This window comes from Magnolia sinica, chromosome 19 (assembly GCF_029962835.1).
Source record: "Magnolia sinica isolate HGM2019 chromosome 19, MsV1, whole genome shotgun sequence".
NCBI classification, from domain to species: domain Eukaryota; kingdom Viridiplantae; phylum Streptophyta; class Magnoliopsida; order Magnoliales; family Magnoliaceae; genus Magnolia; species Magnolia sinica.
The window spans coordinates 13,553,040-13,566,552 of NC_080591.1; the positions used below are offsets into that span (position 1 = coordinate 13,553,040).

The window sequence follows — 13,513 nt, forward strand, 5'->3', positions numbered from 1 at the left end:
TCACCTATAAAAAATCAATCTAGAATGATTATTTCTAATAGTAATGAGTATACGAACTGTTCAAGCCATAGGACCATCTTATCAAGTAGGCCCCAGTGGGTGGCGACAGACGATGGTATCTGTGTCGCAAGAGACGCAAAAGGAAGTTCACATTTATTGAATGGCTGGCTGAGAAGAAGAGGGGCGCACGCTAGCGGAAGGCCAGGAGGGAGAGAATCTGGCGTTCCTGAGGTTGGCAGTTATTATATATATATATAGGAGAGTTATTCGATACTCTGGTTGACTATGACACTTGATACACGGACACTTAAAAACGGTACGCAGTAGCACATATAGACTCAAATTAAACCGATCTAAATGGTGGATTCCACTACTTAATGAGTTTAAATATAGAAATAACATTGGTTGAATAATCACGACCCATTATTTGTGGACACTTGTTCTTTGAAATATGGCCGTTGATATTTTTCATTTTTGACCATCCAATAAATGTCCATCAACCTAATATTTAGATAATCAAATAAGAGTAATTTTTGGTTCATGTTACATCTAAAGTGGTACACGTAATTTGGAAGGTTTATATAGCCCAAATGACGTATGTGAGATCTGGGCCGTCCATCGAGCAAGTCCAATCCTAGCTATTTCGTCTATGGGCATTTCCACATGGAATGTGAACTTTAACCATTTCGTTCTGCCCTTCCATTTGCAGGCTGCTGATCAGATGGTTAGGGTTACCCGATTGGTGCCACGTTGGCCCATCACCATCCACTGTGGGCCCACCTGTTGGGGGAGAACTTGTACGGTGGAGATTAAGAGGAGCCATGGGATAGGTGCTTATTGTCACCAAAGACTTACATGGTACAAAGGACGGATGACACGATGTTGGGATGATCCGTACCGTTAATGTAGTGGGCCGGCCATGGATTTTCAGAGCCCAAAAATCGCTAACTGGACGAGAGAAGGACGTGGATTTGGATAGTGGACCATGCATAACTCGTGTACAGTGACAGTGCATACGTGTGAATGGTCATGTTCGGCCAGCCTATCCAATTTCTCCTTTTTATCATCCTCTCGAGTAAGGCTGTCAACGGGCCGGATCTACGGTTGGTTTCAGCCCTGATTTTGAACACTTTGGGCTGGCCCGATGGTTCGGGTCTATTCAAAATTTCAATTTTCCCGGGCGAAGCCTGGCCCATTAACAGCCCTACACTCTAGATTCCTTCCGATATTGGCCCATTGGGTATATAAACTGAGTTGGGTTTGCAATACAATGTGCTAATAAAAGTATTAATTTATGTAAATAAGGAAATCAACGGCTGGATCTGATCAGCAGGATCGACTTGATGGGCCACCTAAAAGGGTGTTTTAAAGCCCTCTTTAATGGTCACTCTGATTTGTTTTTCCTTGATCTCTTCAATCAGCACGATTTTGCGGCCATAGATCATGCAAGAGGTACCTCACCGATCAGATGGTCCAGATCAGTTGCCACATGCACCAATTCGACAGTTCGTAGTGTTGCACTGCAATATTTATAAAAGCCCACCAACTGAAAAAAAAAAAAAACCTTAAAATCTTGTTACAATGTCCCTAAATAAATTAATCAATAGGAATAATGTACAAATACAAGAATACAAAATGCATTTCATTTTTTAAATTCACAAAAATAAGGACCACCCAATGAGATTGATCTTCTTGACTAATGGCTAGGATCAATACAAGCCCACGAAATCGAACTTGATATGTGGCACCTTTCATATTCTATTAGGAATCCAAGTAAGAAATCTTATAAGAAAATGGGAAGAATGTCTTAAAAATAAGTAATAGAAATCAAATGGAGATAGACTAAGATTCAAATTGATGCCTTTCAGATTCATCTCCAATGAGAGATTGCTTGTTATAAGCGGTTTTGGAACCAATGGCACTTGTTTTCCTAGTTCTTGCATGGATTCAACCAAATGCATTTTAGCTGATGTTCGTGTCTAAGACCAGAGCTGTACATGAGTTGAACTGAGGCCAGCTTGGCCCAGTTCAGCTCGGCTCACCCAACAGGCTACCCTAGCTTAAACTCAGCTTGGCTCGGTCCTCAAGCTTGATTGGCCAGCTTGGCTCTGCTCGGCTCGGTCAACAGCTCAGGCCAGCTCGAGCCAAGTTCAAGTTCAAGCTTACGATCAGCTCAGTTCAAGTTTAGATTTTAAGGTTTTTAATGTATATAAGTTATAATATAATTTATAATTTATTTAATTATAAATATTTACAAAACATTATATTAAGTGAACCAAATCCGAGTTGAATCAAGTTCTGAGTTGAGTCAAACCGAGCTTTTCCGAGTTGAGTCGAGCGAGTTAACCGAGCTAACGTGGTTCGTGTACAGCTCTAAGACAAAGCTCTTGATACTCTGGCGGCGAAACCATCTATAGCCACACGTGCAGCTGCAATGCACATGGCCTAGTCCCAACTCATTCAAATATTGGGGCCCACAGTATATGGGTATGAGTATGACCAAAGGAACTACATTAGATTGATGGTCATATATATAGCTGTCTGATTAGTGGCCAACAAATGGACCGTTGTAGGGAAAAAGAGTTCCCGATCCAAAATTCCAGAATCAAAACAAGATATTAAGAGTTCAGTTACTCTGATTTCTGGGAAAGGACCATCTAATTCAGGTCCAATGTTATGGATAGTTTGCATTGTGATCATTGCATATGAATGGCTGTACTTCACCAATCGTATAAAATACGCGAGTCATTTGGATGGGACTAAATGGGGGAGTAAATGAGATAAGAGGTGCATTTGGATGGGAGTAAATGTCAGTAAATGGAATTGGAAGTAAATGGGGTTGATTTGAAATCCCAAGTAGAATTGTGAAATGAATTTCATTTACCTCCATTTACAAGCTCTTGAACGAGCCCAAGTGAGCTTGAAGAGAGATTGATCGCCAGTGGACCACCCCATTAATATCCTTTTGTCCAAACAGGCACACAATATAACAATGTCCCTAAGGCAAACGAGGGAACGAATGTGAGTGTGACATAGATGGTTGCTCTCCACGGGCATTCACTGTGAACCATAGCATAGATCTCAGCGATAAAGGTAGAGACGGTGCTTAAATTCCCTACAAATCCAAGCTGAATGCCGTCCACGATGATTTCATAGCGCTTTGTGTTAACCTGAATATTGCAAAAACCAGCATCTGCCTTAGTTACTCAAATCTAAAAATGAAAAAATAATACCTTAGTCATAGGAGAATCCATTTGTCCCATAGTTCAAGAGCCCAAAAAATCGACTTGACTCAAAGGCTAGACTGAGTCAAACTCAGCTCGGCTCGGTATATTAATAATTAAATATAAATTATCTTGTATGTTGGTCAAGTCGTGTCGTGGAAACCGAGTTTACAATGAGTCTTGACTCTTGTCAAGGCATGATCGAGTCACTCGTCAGCAAGTTTCCAAGAGACTCAAATCAAAATCTCGACAAGTCGAGTTGATTCGGCTGAGTTTCGAGTCAAGTCACTGAGTTTTGGAACTATGGTTTGTCCCATCTTGATCAGAGGGCTAGTAGGTGGTGGCCCCCACACTTAATTGGTAACAATACATGATTCACATAACAATGTCCAACTTTGCAATTACAATGTGAGACATTTATGCAGCCATGCAATCTTTTGCAGTCACCACAGTGGCATCCTTCTCTAGTAGTGGTCACAACTGATAGGTATCTGATCAAAGGTTGGATGGTTGTTCAAGGACTCTTCAAATGTGAGCATTTCATAAGCATGCAGGCATCTTAGTTTTTACATTCTTACCACTTTCTTTGTTGTAGCCAGTCCTGCATTGAGAGAAGCTGCAATAACATTAGCAAGCAGAGTCCCGAACGGGACCCACTTCATCGATCCCTTCCTTCCTAACCCTCGACCATTGAGCCGGGTGAGGAACCACCGAGCCCACACGCCTAGAGGCCCAACCATGCAGGCCAACCACAATTGGGCACTGGTCTTATCAGCTTCCAACTGGGTCTTCATCAATGCCCGACTCACAGCCAATAACAAGGCCAGCATCAATACCAACAGCAACAAGACCACTACATGGCGTTTGTAACTATCCACCTTCCACCCAACTGAATTGCTCATGCCGAGTCGACTCAGAAGGCATAGAAAACCTCTGGCAGTCCAAACCCCAAAACCAATGCAAAAATACACAGTCCCCATGCCTAGTAACAGTAGCAAGTCTCACTGTAAATACTCACTAGTGAAAGTGCATTTTGATCTCTCTACAATATTATAAGTTTAGGGCCTGTTTGGTAGACGACTAAAAAATGAGTTCATCTCATTTTAGTTAATCGTAATTATGTATTAGAGATCATGATTGTCAAAATTCTATTAGTTGAACCACACATTCAACTTCTTGAGAAAACATCAGGCCATTTACTCAGGTGGACCGCAATATACAAAAGAAATAGATAGCTAGAACAATTTGATTTGCACATTATGAACAACCTGACTAGAATGGCCTGATTTTTAGGGATAAAAAGATCAAAACAGTGTGGCCCACTTGAAAGTTTCGATCTCGTGCCGCAGTAGCCAGGGTCTAGATATGTGTGGGTGGGTTTAGCAAACATTGAAAATCCACAATTTGCACCAGGACATATCATAACATCTGTTATGGGTCTTGCTGTGGTTGGGCAGAAACATTGGAAGCAATCCAAACCGTTCAAAATTGTCACAATTTAGATAATCCAAAACCCTCGACTGAGACCATATTGTTTTTATTGTCCTTTCCAAGATCATTGTAAATGAGGCATTTGGATTGTAGGGTCATTTTAGGCCTTGTTCGGTTGCTATTTAAAAATTAGTTCATCTTTTTTTAGCTAACAAAATTTATGTATTAGAGATCATCATTTATATTCATTTTTAAGCAGCATCCAAACAGGGCCATGGTCTTTTCAACGTGGTCCATCCATGGCATGAGCCACTAGTTGGGACCCAAGTAACTATCCAAATTGCCAACTCTCAGAAACACAGATTGGGACACATCATGCAACAGTTCTTCACTAGATGGAGAATGAAATGGTCAGACATATCGTGTCAGTAGACCGTTTGAATGTCTATGGTTCTGGATTATCGGTCGAAGTGGTCTGAGCATAACATTGTCTTGTTGGGTTTCAGATTACCTATGATGTACACTGAGGTCTTCGTATCGATTCCCTAGTGGGGGTGGCTAACAGTGATGTGTGAACTGACATTGGGGTGTACTAACAAGCTAACCAAAAAAAAAAAGATTACCTATGATGATGTAGCCAGCAATGGAAACCACCCATCGGCCATCTGCAGCCAACTCCAGCATTTTTTGATTCCATCCACTGAAAGTGGTGAGACTACCCAAGAATCCTGTGGTCAGTCCAATGGCTAGTAGATTGGATATGTGGCTTATGTTTTCTTTGAACACGATGCCCAACCAGCCCATCAAGAAAGAACCCACCTAAATAAACACACAAACACATGGATACATACATTGTAATGTGAAAAAGGCCAACATCCCAACAGACACCTTGTACTCTCTACTCAATGGGATCTTGAGGCTTTGTACTGGTGATTGGAAGCTAGTAAGAGTTGGACAGCTAAAAATTGCAGCACCCAGATGATAGTAATCATTCCATCAATTCCGTCCAATAAATACAAACTGGTTATTGACTTTCCCTTTGTCATATGGTTAGCATAGTCTACAAGGGTAACTATTATGGAACATACCTCCTGACCAGTCCAACCACTGCACATGAAGGCAAGATCTCAATATGAATTTTAGGTGTTCTTGAGGGAAGGTCTTCCCTACAACTAGTTGTGGCATGGGGCCCACCGTGGGGTTGGTTCATAATGAAAATACGATGCCCAGAAAGAAAGACAATCCAACCATCATTCGGTTACCGTGTGAATTTGGAGGTTTTTGGGTGGTTGTCTATTGTTTTCTATCATCTTTCCCACATGATGTTTGGATCATCCTTATGTTCTAGGCCACCCCATTTTCATGGTTCGGACGACCCTGCTGGATGGTTAGATGGCATACATATACCACGGTGGGCTCTAGAAGAAGTTACTTGTGTCCTTTTTCATCTACAAATAGTTGCATGTGAGACCTTCCCATACATACACATACATAAACACAGAGAGAGAGAGAGACTGACAATGTTGGAGGGGAGGTCTAGGTAAAGAGCCGTTCCAACTGCTGTAAGGCCAGCCACGTTAGGGCCAAACAGCTTTTGCAGTATATACCTCAACAATACCTAGTTATAAATAAAAGCCATGCATATCACAATTAGTCTCTCACAGAATATTCACATGTAGATAAGGCAATATTAGGAGTGTTATCATATGGTCTGCTGTTCTAAAATATGTAACCATGCTTCCACAAAAATACAGGTCTTAGTGCTGAGATCAATGATGAATCATATCAAACATTCATGGTACATTTGGAAAAACTATCAGTTTGGATTTCAAGAATTACTATAGTAAGTGGAAATAACCAAATTGCAATTAGCGTTCTCGGCATGCATGTTGAGAATTGGGCTCCAAAATTGTAATTACATCCCTCTCATGTTGGACATGATAGGAAATAACTTCAATCTGAGGACTGACTCCTAATTCTACAAGGAAACATCATTAGTTGTGCCATTCCCTCTTAAACAGAATGTTCACAACACTGCATCTGAACACATGCCATTGTGCTAGACATGATTAGAGGATTGGAAGATATATTTTCTAAATTTCTACTGTGAAAATAGATATATTTTAAACATGGGCCTTATGAGATCACCAAACAGAACCTTTAGAAATTCCATTTGAGTGTGGAATCTCACAAGTTTTGACTAGATACTACTCAGGTGTTCCTAAGTTCAAGCTCTGGATCTCAAATAATTCCAACATCTCCAATAGATGAAAAATCCATAACAGGAGGTTCTAGGATTTCCAAAATTGGTTTCTAACAGTACAACCAATAAAAAGTGAGGAAGCTTACCCCCAAAATGCCAAAAACGGCTAAATGAAGAAGGCATGATATGTCCTCCAACCACCAAGGAATTTTTTTCTGATCATCCTGTGATAAAAAGCTAAAATTGAGATGCATGCTTATTTTAAGAACAATCAGGACTTACGAACCATACGTGTCATAAAGGATTAAGACTGTTGATCTGGTGGACCACCACATCAATGGTTCACATCAGAAAATTTTAAAATCATTGAACAATCAATGTTGACCGTTTCTCATCAGTTTAAAAGCTCCGAGTTATTAATCCATTTCTAGGAAACTGATGGGATGAACAACTACTTTCGTCTGATTAATTAGCCTTTCGGTCTAAGGTCCATCGACATCATACCAAAGTATCAATGGTCCCGATCAATGGCATGAAGAGGCTACTTCTAGCCTGGGTGAGGCCTTTGATGGAGAAACCATACATTGTCAAAGGCAAGAATCCTTGTGAGGATGCACTTACAGGATTGAGTAAATGTGTTCTTTGGAATTCTCCATCTGTAGCCTTAGTGCTGGATTCCATTGTGTAAGATGAAGTCCTGGTGCTGCAAAACAAGGAGTTGAGATTGTTCAAAGTGTCCATATGGGAGTTTGCATTCTGCCTAGAACCATGGAAGTAGAATTTCTTGAATTTAAGTGATGATTGATTGAATGCATGATGATGATGATGATGATGATGATAATCATGTGCTGTTGCATTCACATGTTAATTTTTCCTCTTCTATATATATATATATATATATATATATATATATATATATATATGAGAAATGGTACTATGAGGGTCGACCTCATGAGAGCTTCCCATGAGGTTGAGCTCTGTGGGACCCACCGTGATGTGAAATGGACATCCACGCCGTGCATTTGGTAGGTCCCCTCTTGGTTATGGGATGTGCCAAAAATCAGCGGCATCTGGAACTCAGGTGGGCCGCACCATCTGAAACCATGGGAAATCATGCCTAAAACATCTAAAAGCACTTGGTGGGGCCCACCTGAGTTTTCAAAGGGTGTAAAATTTGGTGTGACTCCTCATCCATGTGGGACACGCGACGGATGGGCTGGATGTCTAAACTGCATCTCATTAGGCCCTATATTCAATCAGGAAGGTTTCAATGGCGGGCATCCACTCTCAACTGTTAACTGTGTTGTGACCCGCCTAAGTCATGGATTGGCCTGATTTTCAGTCCCATGACTCACCATGGAAGGATGCATCTGATTGATGGGATGGATGTTCGTCACATATTACAGTGGGGCCATATAGCTCGACCTCTCCAATAAGCTTCCCATGAGGTCGACCTCGTAGTAACATTTCCCCGCATACATATGTATACCTATATAACATGAGAAATGCTATAGTGAGATCCATGCATATACCACAACAATCTCATTATTGTAATAATCTGATCATTAGTTTTTAGTATGGGCGGTCAGGATCATTTGCACAAAATATAGTTCTATAAATTTAAAAAAACAAAAAATACATTAATCTATTTGTTGGGGACCATCATGGATTGCTTATGATTCTAAGGAGTGATTTCCATGAGCGTATCCGTGCCCGGAGCTGTGTGGGTTCCACAGAGATGTCCATGACAGATCCACTCCATCCATATGTTTTGATAGACGAGAATAGAACAGGATTGTAAAAATAGGCAGATCCAAAACTCATGTGGGCTATACCACACGAAACAGTGGGGATCGAACACTTGGCAGTGACAGAAGTTTTGTATCTGGATGCTATTTGTTCCTACAGTTTATCTCAGTGGTAATAATTCTACGAATAGTTTGGATGGCACATAAACATCATGGTCAGCTCCAGGAAAGTTTCAACGGTGGAGGTTGCTGTTTCCACTGTTTTGTTGGTGTGGCCCACTTGAATTTTGGATCTTCCTGATTTTTAGAATCCTGTTTTATTATGGTCTTTTGAAACAGATGGATAGAATGGATTTGTCAAGGGGACATCTCTGTGGGCCCCACACAACCCCGGGCACAGATATATCTATGTGCCCTGGGGTCACAGGCAATCCGCTCCCAAACATTTCATACATGGCCCGGGAAAAGGATGGCCACTAAAATAAGGAGAAAGCAGGGACGGATTAGATCATCTGATCAGTGAGATTTTTGCATAGTGGCCTGTAAAACGTGTTCCGAACTTGATAAACAGTTCAGATTGATTGATCGGACTGTCCTGGATAGATGCAACTATCGATCGGATTTTCCCTGTGGCTAGAGACAACTAGGAGGGACTGTCCTGTGGCTAGATACAACAAGAAGCACCTCTCTCTCTCTCTCTCTCTCTCTCTCTCTCTTATGTGGGTGCAAACAGTTGTTGGGGGCCATCGTGATGTGTTGATGACATCCACTCCGACCATCATGCACGGGACGATTGATATGCCGATACTCGTAAATCGTACACGTGGCATTACAGGACGGATTAGAGCCGGGCCATACTCTGTCCAGGCCTCACCCGCATTTTTCAATGTAGGCTTGAGTCCGGCCCACGTCCAGGCCCGAGCCTGTCCTCGAGTGCTTCTTAGAGAGAGAGAGAGAGAGAGGCGGACCTGTTTAAGGCGTCGTGCTGGTCTGTTGTTTGGTATTTACAAGACGAGAATGAGACCAGATTCAGGGCGAATTCCGGCGAAAATCCAGCGGTTTGGCCGGAGGCGATGATAGGAGGAAGTTATGAAGAGATCTGAGAAAGAGATCGAGAGATCGAGAGAGAGATGGGTTGACGTTTGGAAGATGAGGGGAGCGGGTTTTATAGGACGCGGATTTCCTGGTAAAGCCGGAAGTTCCTGCGCTGGAAACCTAAGTGGGCCAAACATGATGTTCGTGAGTAATCCACTCCGTCCATCCGTTTTTTGAGATCGTTTTAGGACATGGAGCAAAAAATGAACAAGATCCAATTCTCAAATGGGCCGAAAACGTAAGGATTGAACATCCACAGTTGAAATATTCATGGGGCCAAATAAGTTTTGAATCAGGTTAATATTTGTGCTTTCAGTTCATCTCAGTATAAATGATGTTATTAACGGTATAGATGGCATGTAAACATGACTATGGAGATTTCAACGGTAAGAATTTCCCAACCCACCTTTTCCTTTAGTGCGGCCCACTTGAGTCTTGGACCCTTCTCATTTTTGGTCTAGGCTTCTCAATGAGCTCATAAAACAGATGGACGTCTCCTAGGTTTTCAGCGCAAGAACTTTCTGCGAAATTCTTTGGCAGTAAATCCACGTCTGATTTTGTAGGACGCGGATTACATACTGACAGGTTGAGTAGCGAGTCAGCGACCGAAGTTACGTCACCAAGTTCCGTCGGTCCCGATACGATGTATGTGTTATATCCACACACTTCATACATTTTGAGATATTACTCCAGGGGAAGAGCCCAGGAATGAGGGAATCGGATTGCGTACGGAGTTGCTCTGTGCGCTCTTATCATACTGAGTAAACTCAGTTGGTCCCACCGTGAGTGAGTGTGGTTTATCCATGCTGTCCATTCGTTTTTCCATATCATTTTATGGGTTCAACCCAAAATTGATACATATACAAAGCTCAAGTAGATTATACCACTGGAAAAAGTGAAAGTATTGATTTCAACCATTGAAACAATTCTGAGGCTCCCAATGATGTTTGTTTGTCATCCAACCTGTTCATAAGATAAGAAAGACATGGATGAAAGGAAAACACAAATATCAGCTTGATTTAAAACTCCTGCAGTCCCCAAAAAATTTTCAACGGTAGATGTTCAATGCACACTGTTTCCGGTGGTGTGGTCCATTTGAAGTTTGTACATACTCTATTTTTTGGTTAAAGCCTAAAATTATGTGTTAAAAGAGATGATGGAGTGGATATAATGTATGAATGACCCTGGGGCCAACGGAGTTTACTCGGTACACTTACGGTACTGAGTTACTCAGTACACAATCCGCCTCAAAGAATGAGGTAGATAAAAATCTGTACTGGACCCACCGTAGAAAAGAGAGGGGAGAGTGATTCCCACCGTTGAAATTATCCTAAGGCTCGCTATAATGTTTATTTAAAATCCAACTTATTGAAAAGTTAAAAAAGACATGAAATGAAATAAGGGAAAAAACAAATGTCGGCCTGATCTAAAACTTCATTGGCCTTTAGAAGTTTTCAATGGTAGGCGTCATTGTCCCCACTGTTTTCTGTGCTGGGTTCCACCGGAGCTTGGATTTAATTCGTTGTTTGTATATTGCCCTAAAATGATCTCTCTAAGTGGATGGAAGGCGTGAATACAAAACACACGTCATGGTGGGCCCATGGAACTTGGTGACGTCACTTCAGTAGCGAGTCTCAGTATCTAATTCGCGCCCGATTTTGTAGCCAGGAGTTGGGAACGGATTGGCTACTCCCCCGCCACCATCGCCGTGGCTGATGGTCAGTGCCCTGTGGCCCCCACAATGATATATGTGATTCATCCATTCCGTTCATCCATTGTTAGAGATCATTCTATGGCTGGTTACCAAAAATGATAGGTATGTAAATCTCAGGTGGACCACATCACAGGAAAACAATAGTAATTAGATATCCACCATTAAAATCCTCGTAAGGACTACCGTACTGTTTATTTGACATCCAATCTGTTGATTAGGTTATACAGACACAAATGAAGGGAAAAAACAAAGATCAACTTGATCCAAAACTTTTATAGCCTCCTAAGAGTTTTTAATGGTTGAAGTTCATTCAACACTGCTTCTTGTAATGCAGTCCACGCCTATATAAGCTGGACCATTCCAGTCCAAAATCAATCATAGCAACACCATTTCTCTCCATTAGATACTTTAAATATCCTGTGAACATTTCCACAATGTGATTCTGCCAGAACAGTTTTACTGTGTTAAACTATTTCTAAATAGACACATCATAATTGCTGCACGCAGGATCATCCTTTTACGTGATCCAGTTTAGTAAAACGTAATTCATTTTTTATTTTATTTTTTATTTCCAGTGTATCAGACACATTATTTTCTAACATATTTGACATCTACATCATTTACATCATGGTGGGCCCGTAAAAATTTAAGAAGCTGCATCATGCTCACTTTTGAAACATAAATTCACGACCGTTCATACGCTAGGTGGCCACAAGCTGGTAAAAATTGGCATGGGACACCCAACATTAGTTTTATGCTGGGCCCACTGCATGTGGTGATAATATGACATGCTTCGTCTGTTGGTGTCGTTGAGATGAAAGAATTAAAAAAAAAAAAAAAAAAAAAAAAAAACTGTATTCCTAAGGTCAGGTGGGCCGTATCACGTTAATATAGAGGTTTTTAGATATATTTTTATGGTGGGCCACCTGACTACTAATAAAAGGGGGATGTACCTGATGGAAGGGCAGATTTCATGCACTTTACGTCATTTTCCTCAATGAAAGTCACTCTGGTAGGCATCTAGGCAAGGTACAAGTACACTGATATGACTGCATGGAATATATGGCCAAGTGATGCTAAACCATCCAAAATACACGGTCTTGAGATAACTCTGAATCGATGATCTCAACTATCTATTTTTGTCCTTTAAATTTGGACCGCTAACCAGTTTCGTTTCAATCCTCGGTTTGTTGGAACAGATTGGACGGTTAGGAACGTATTATGGCGGGCCTGGTGATTTTCTTGATTATAGAAAAGGAGAGCGGATTGCGTACTGAGCAAACCCTGTGGGGCCCACTGGTAATGCATGCGTCTTATCCATGCTGTCCATTTGTTTTACCAGCTCATTTAAGGGCATGAGCCCAAAATTGAAGCATATCCAACGCTGAAGTGGACCACACCACAGGAAACAGTGGGATAATGACGTCCACTGTTGAAATCTTCCTAGGGCCCACATTAATTTTTATTTATCATCCAACTTGTTCATCAGGTCACACAGACACGGATGAAGGGAAAGCGCAAATATCATATTGATCCAAAACTTTTGTGGCCCCAAAAAGCTTTCAACAGTAGGCGTTCACTCCCCATTGTTTCATATGGCTGTGGTGTGGTCCTCCCGAGCTTTGGATAGCTTCAATTTTGTACTCGCAGCGTGAAAAGGAGCTGGAAATTTGGATGAACGGTATGGATAAGACACACACATGAGGATGGACCCATAGAGTTTACTTCATCCGTCCATTCTCATATGACTGGGTGTGATTAGGGATGTACATCGAGCCGAACTTAGTCGAGCTGAACTTAGCTCGGCTCAACTCGGTCACCAGCACGCCCAGCTCAAACTCAACTTAGCTCAGTGACTGAGCCAACATTTCCAGCTTGACTCGGCTCGATCAGCAATCAGACCAGTTCGAGTCGAGTTCGAACCAGGTTCGAGCTTTCGAACCAAGTTCGATTCAAGTGCTTACCTGCGGGCAGAGGGCGAGCAGGCGAGTCGCTGATCGAGCAGAGGGTCTCTGCTAGTCGGGTAGGTTGCTGCTTGTCGGGCGGCAGCGGTGGGACAAGCAGAGAGAAGCAAAGGGCCTCTTGGTTGGGCGGCGAG

The 13,513-nt window shown here is 41.8% G+C and overlaps 1 protein-coding gene across 1 annotated transcript; it reads right to left on the bottom strand.

Moving 5' to 3' along the window:
- Positions 1-2,773: 2,773 nt before the first annotated feature.
- Positions 2,774-9,725, bottom strand: LOC131234957 (fluoride export protein 1-like). Its single transcript, XM_058231985.1, has 7 exons — positions 9,575-9,725; positions 7,480-7,561; positions 7,005-7,082; positions 6,175-6,273; positions 5,279-5,474; positions 3,803-4,206; positions 2,774-3,170 (listed from the first exon to the last, which is right to left on the bottom strand). Exons 2-7 carry the CDS (start codon positions 7,537-7,539, stop codon positions 2,955-2,957), a joined length of 1,053 nt encoding a protein of 350 aa, XP_058087968.1. The 5' UTR covers positions 7,540-7,561; positions 9,575-9,725; the 3' UTR covers positions 2,774-2,954.
- Positions 9,726-13,513: the final 3,788 nt, after the last annotated feature.

Coding starts and splice junctions, on each gene's coding strand:
- LOC131234957 (XM_058231985.1), bottom strand. CDS start 7,539: ATGGAATCCAGCACTAAGGCTACAGATGGAGAATTCCAAAGAACACAT. Junction 7,083..7,479: donor GAACACATTTACTCAATCCT/GTAAGTGCATCC, acceptor TTTTTATCACAG/GATGATCAGAAAAAAATTCC. Junction 3,171..3,802: donor TGGCTACAACAAAGAAAGTG/GTAAGAATGTAA, acceptor TGCAATATTCAG/GTTAACACAAAGCGCTATGA.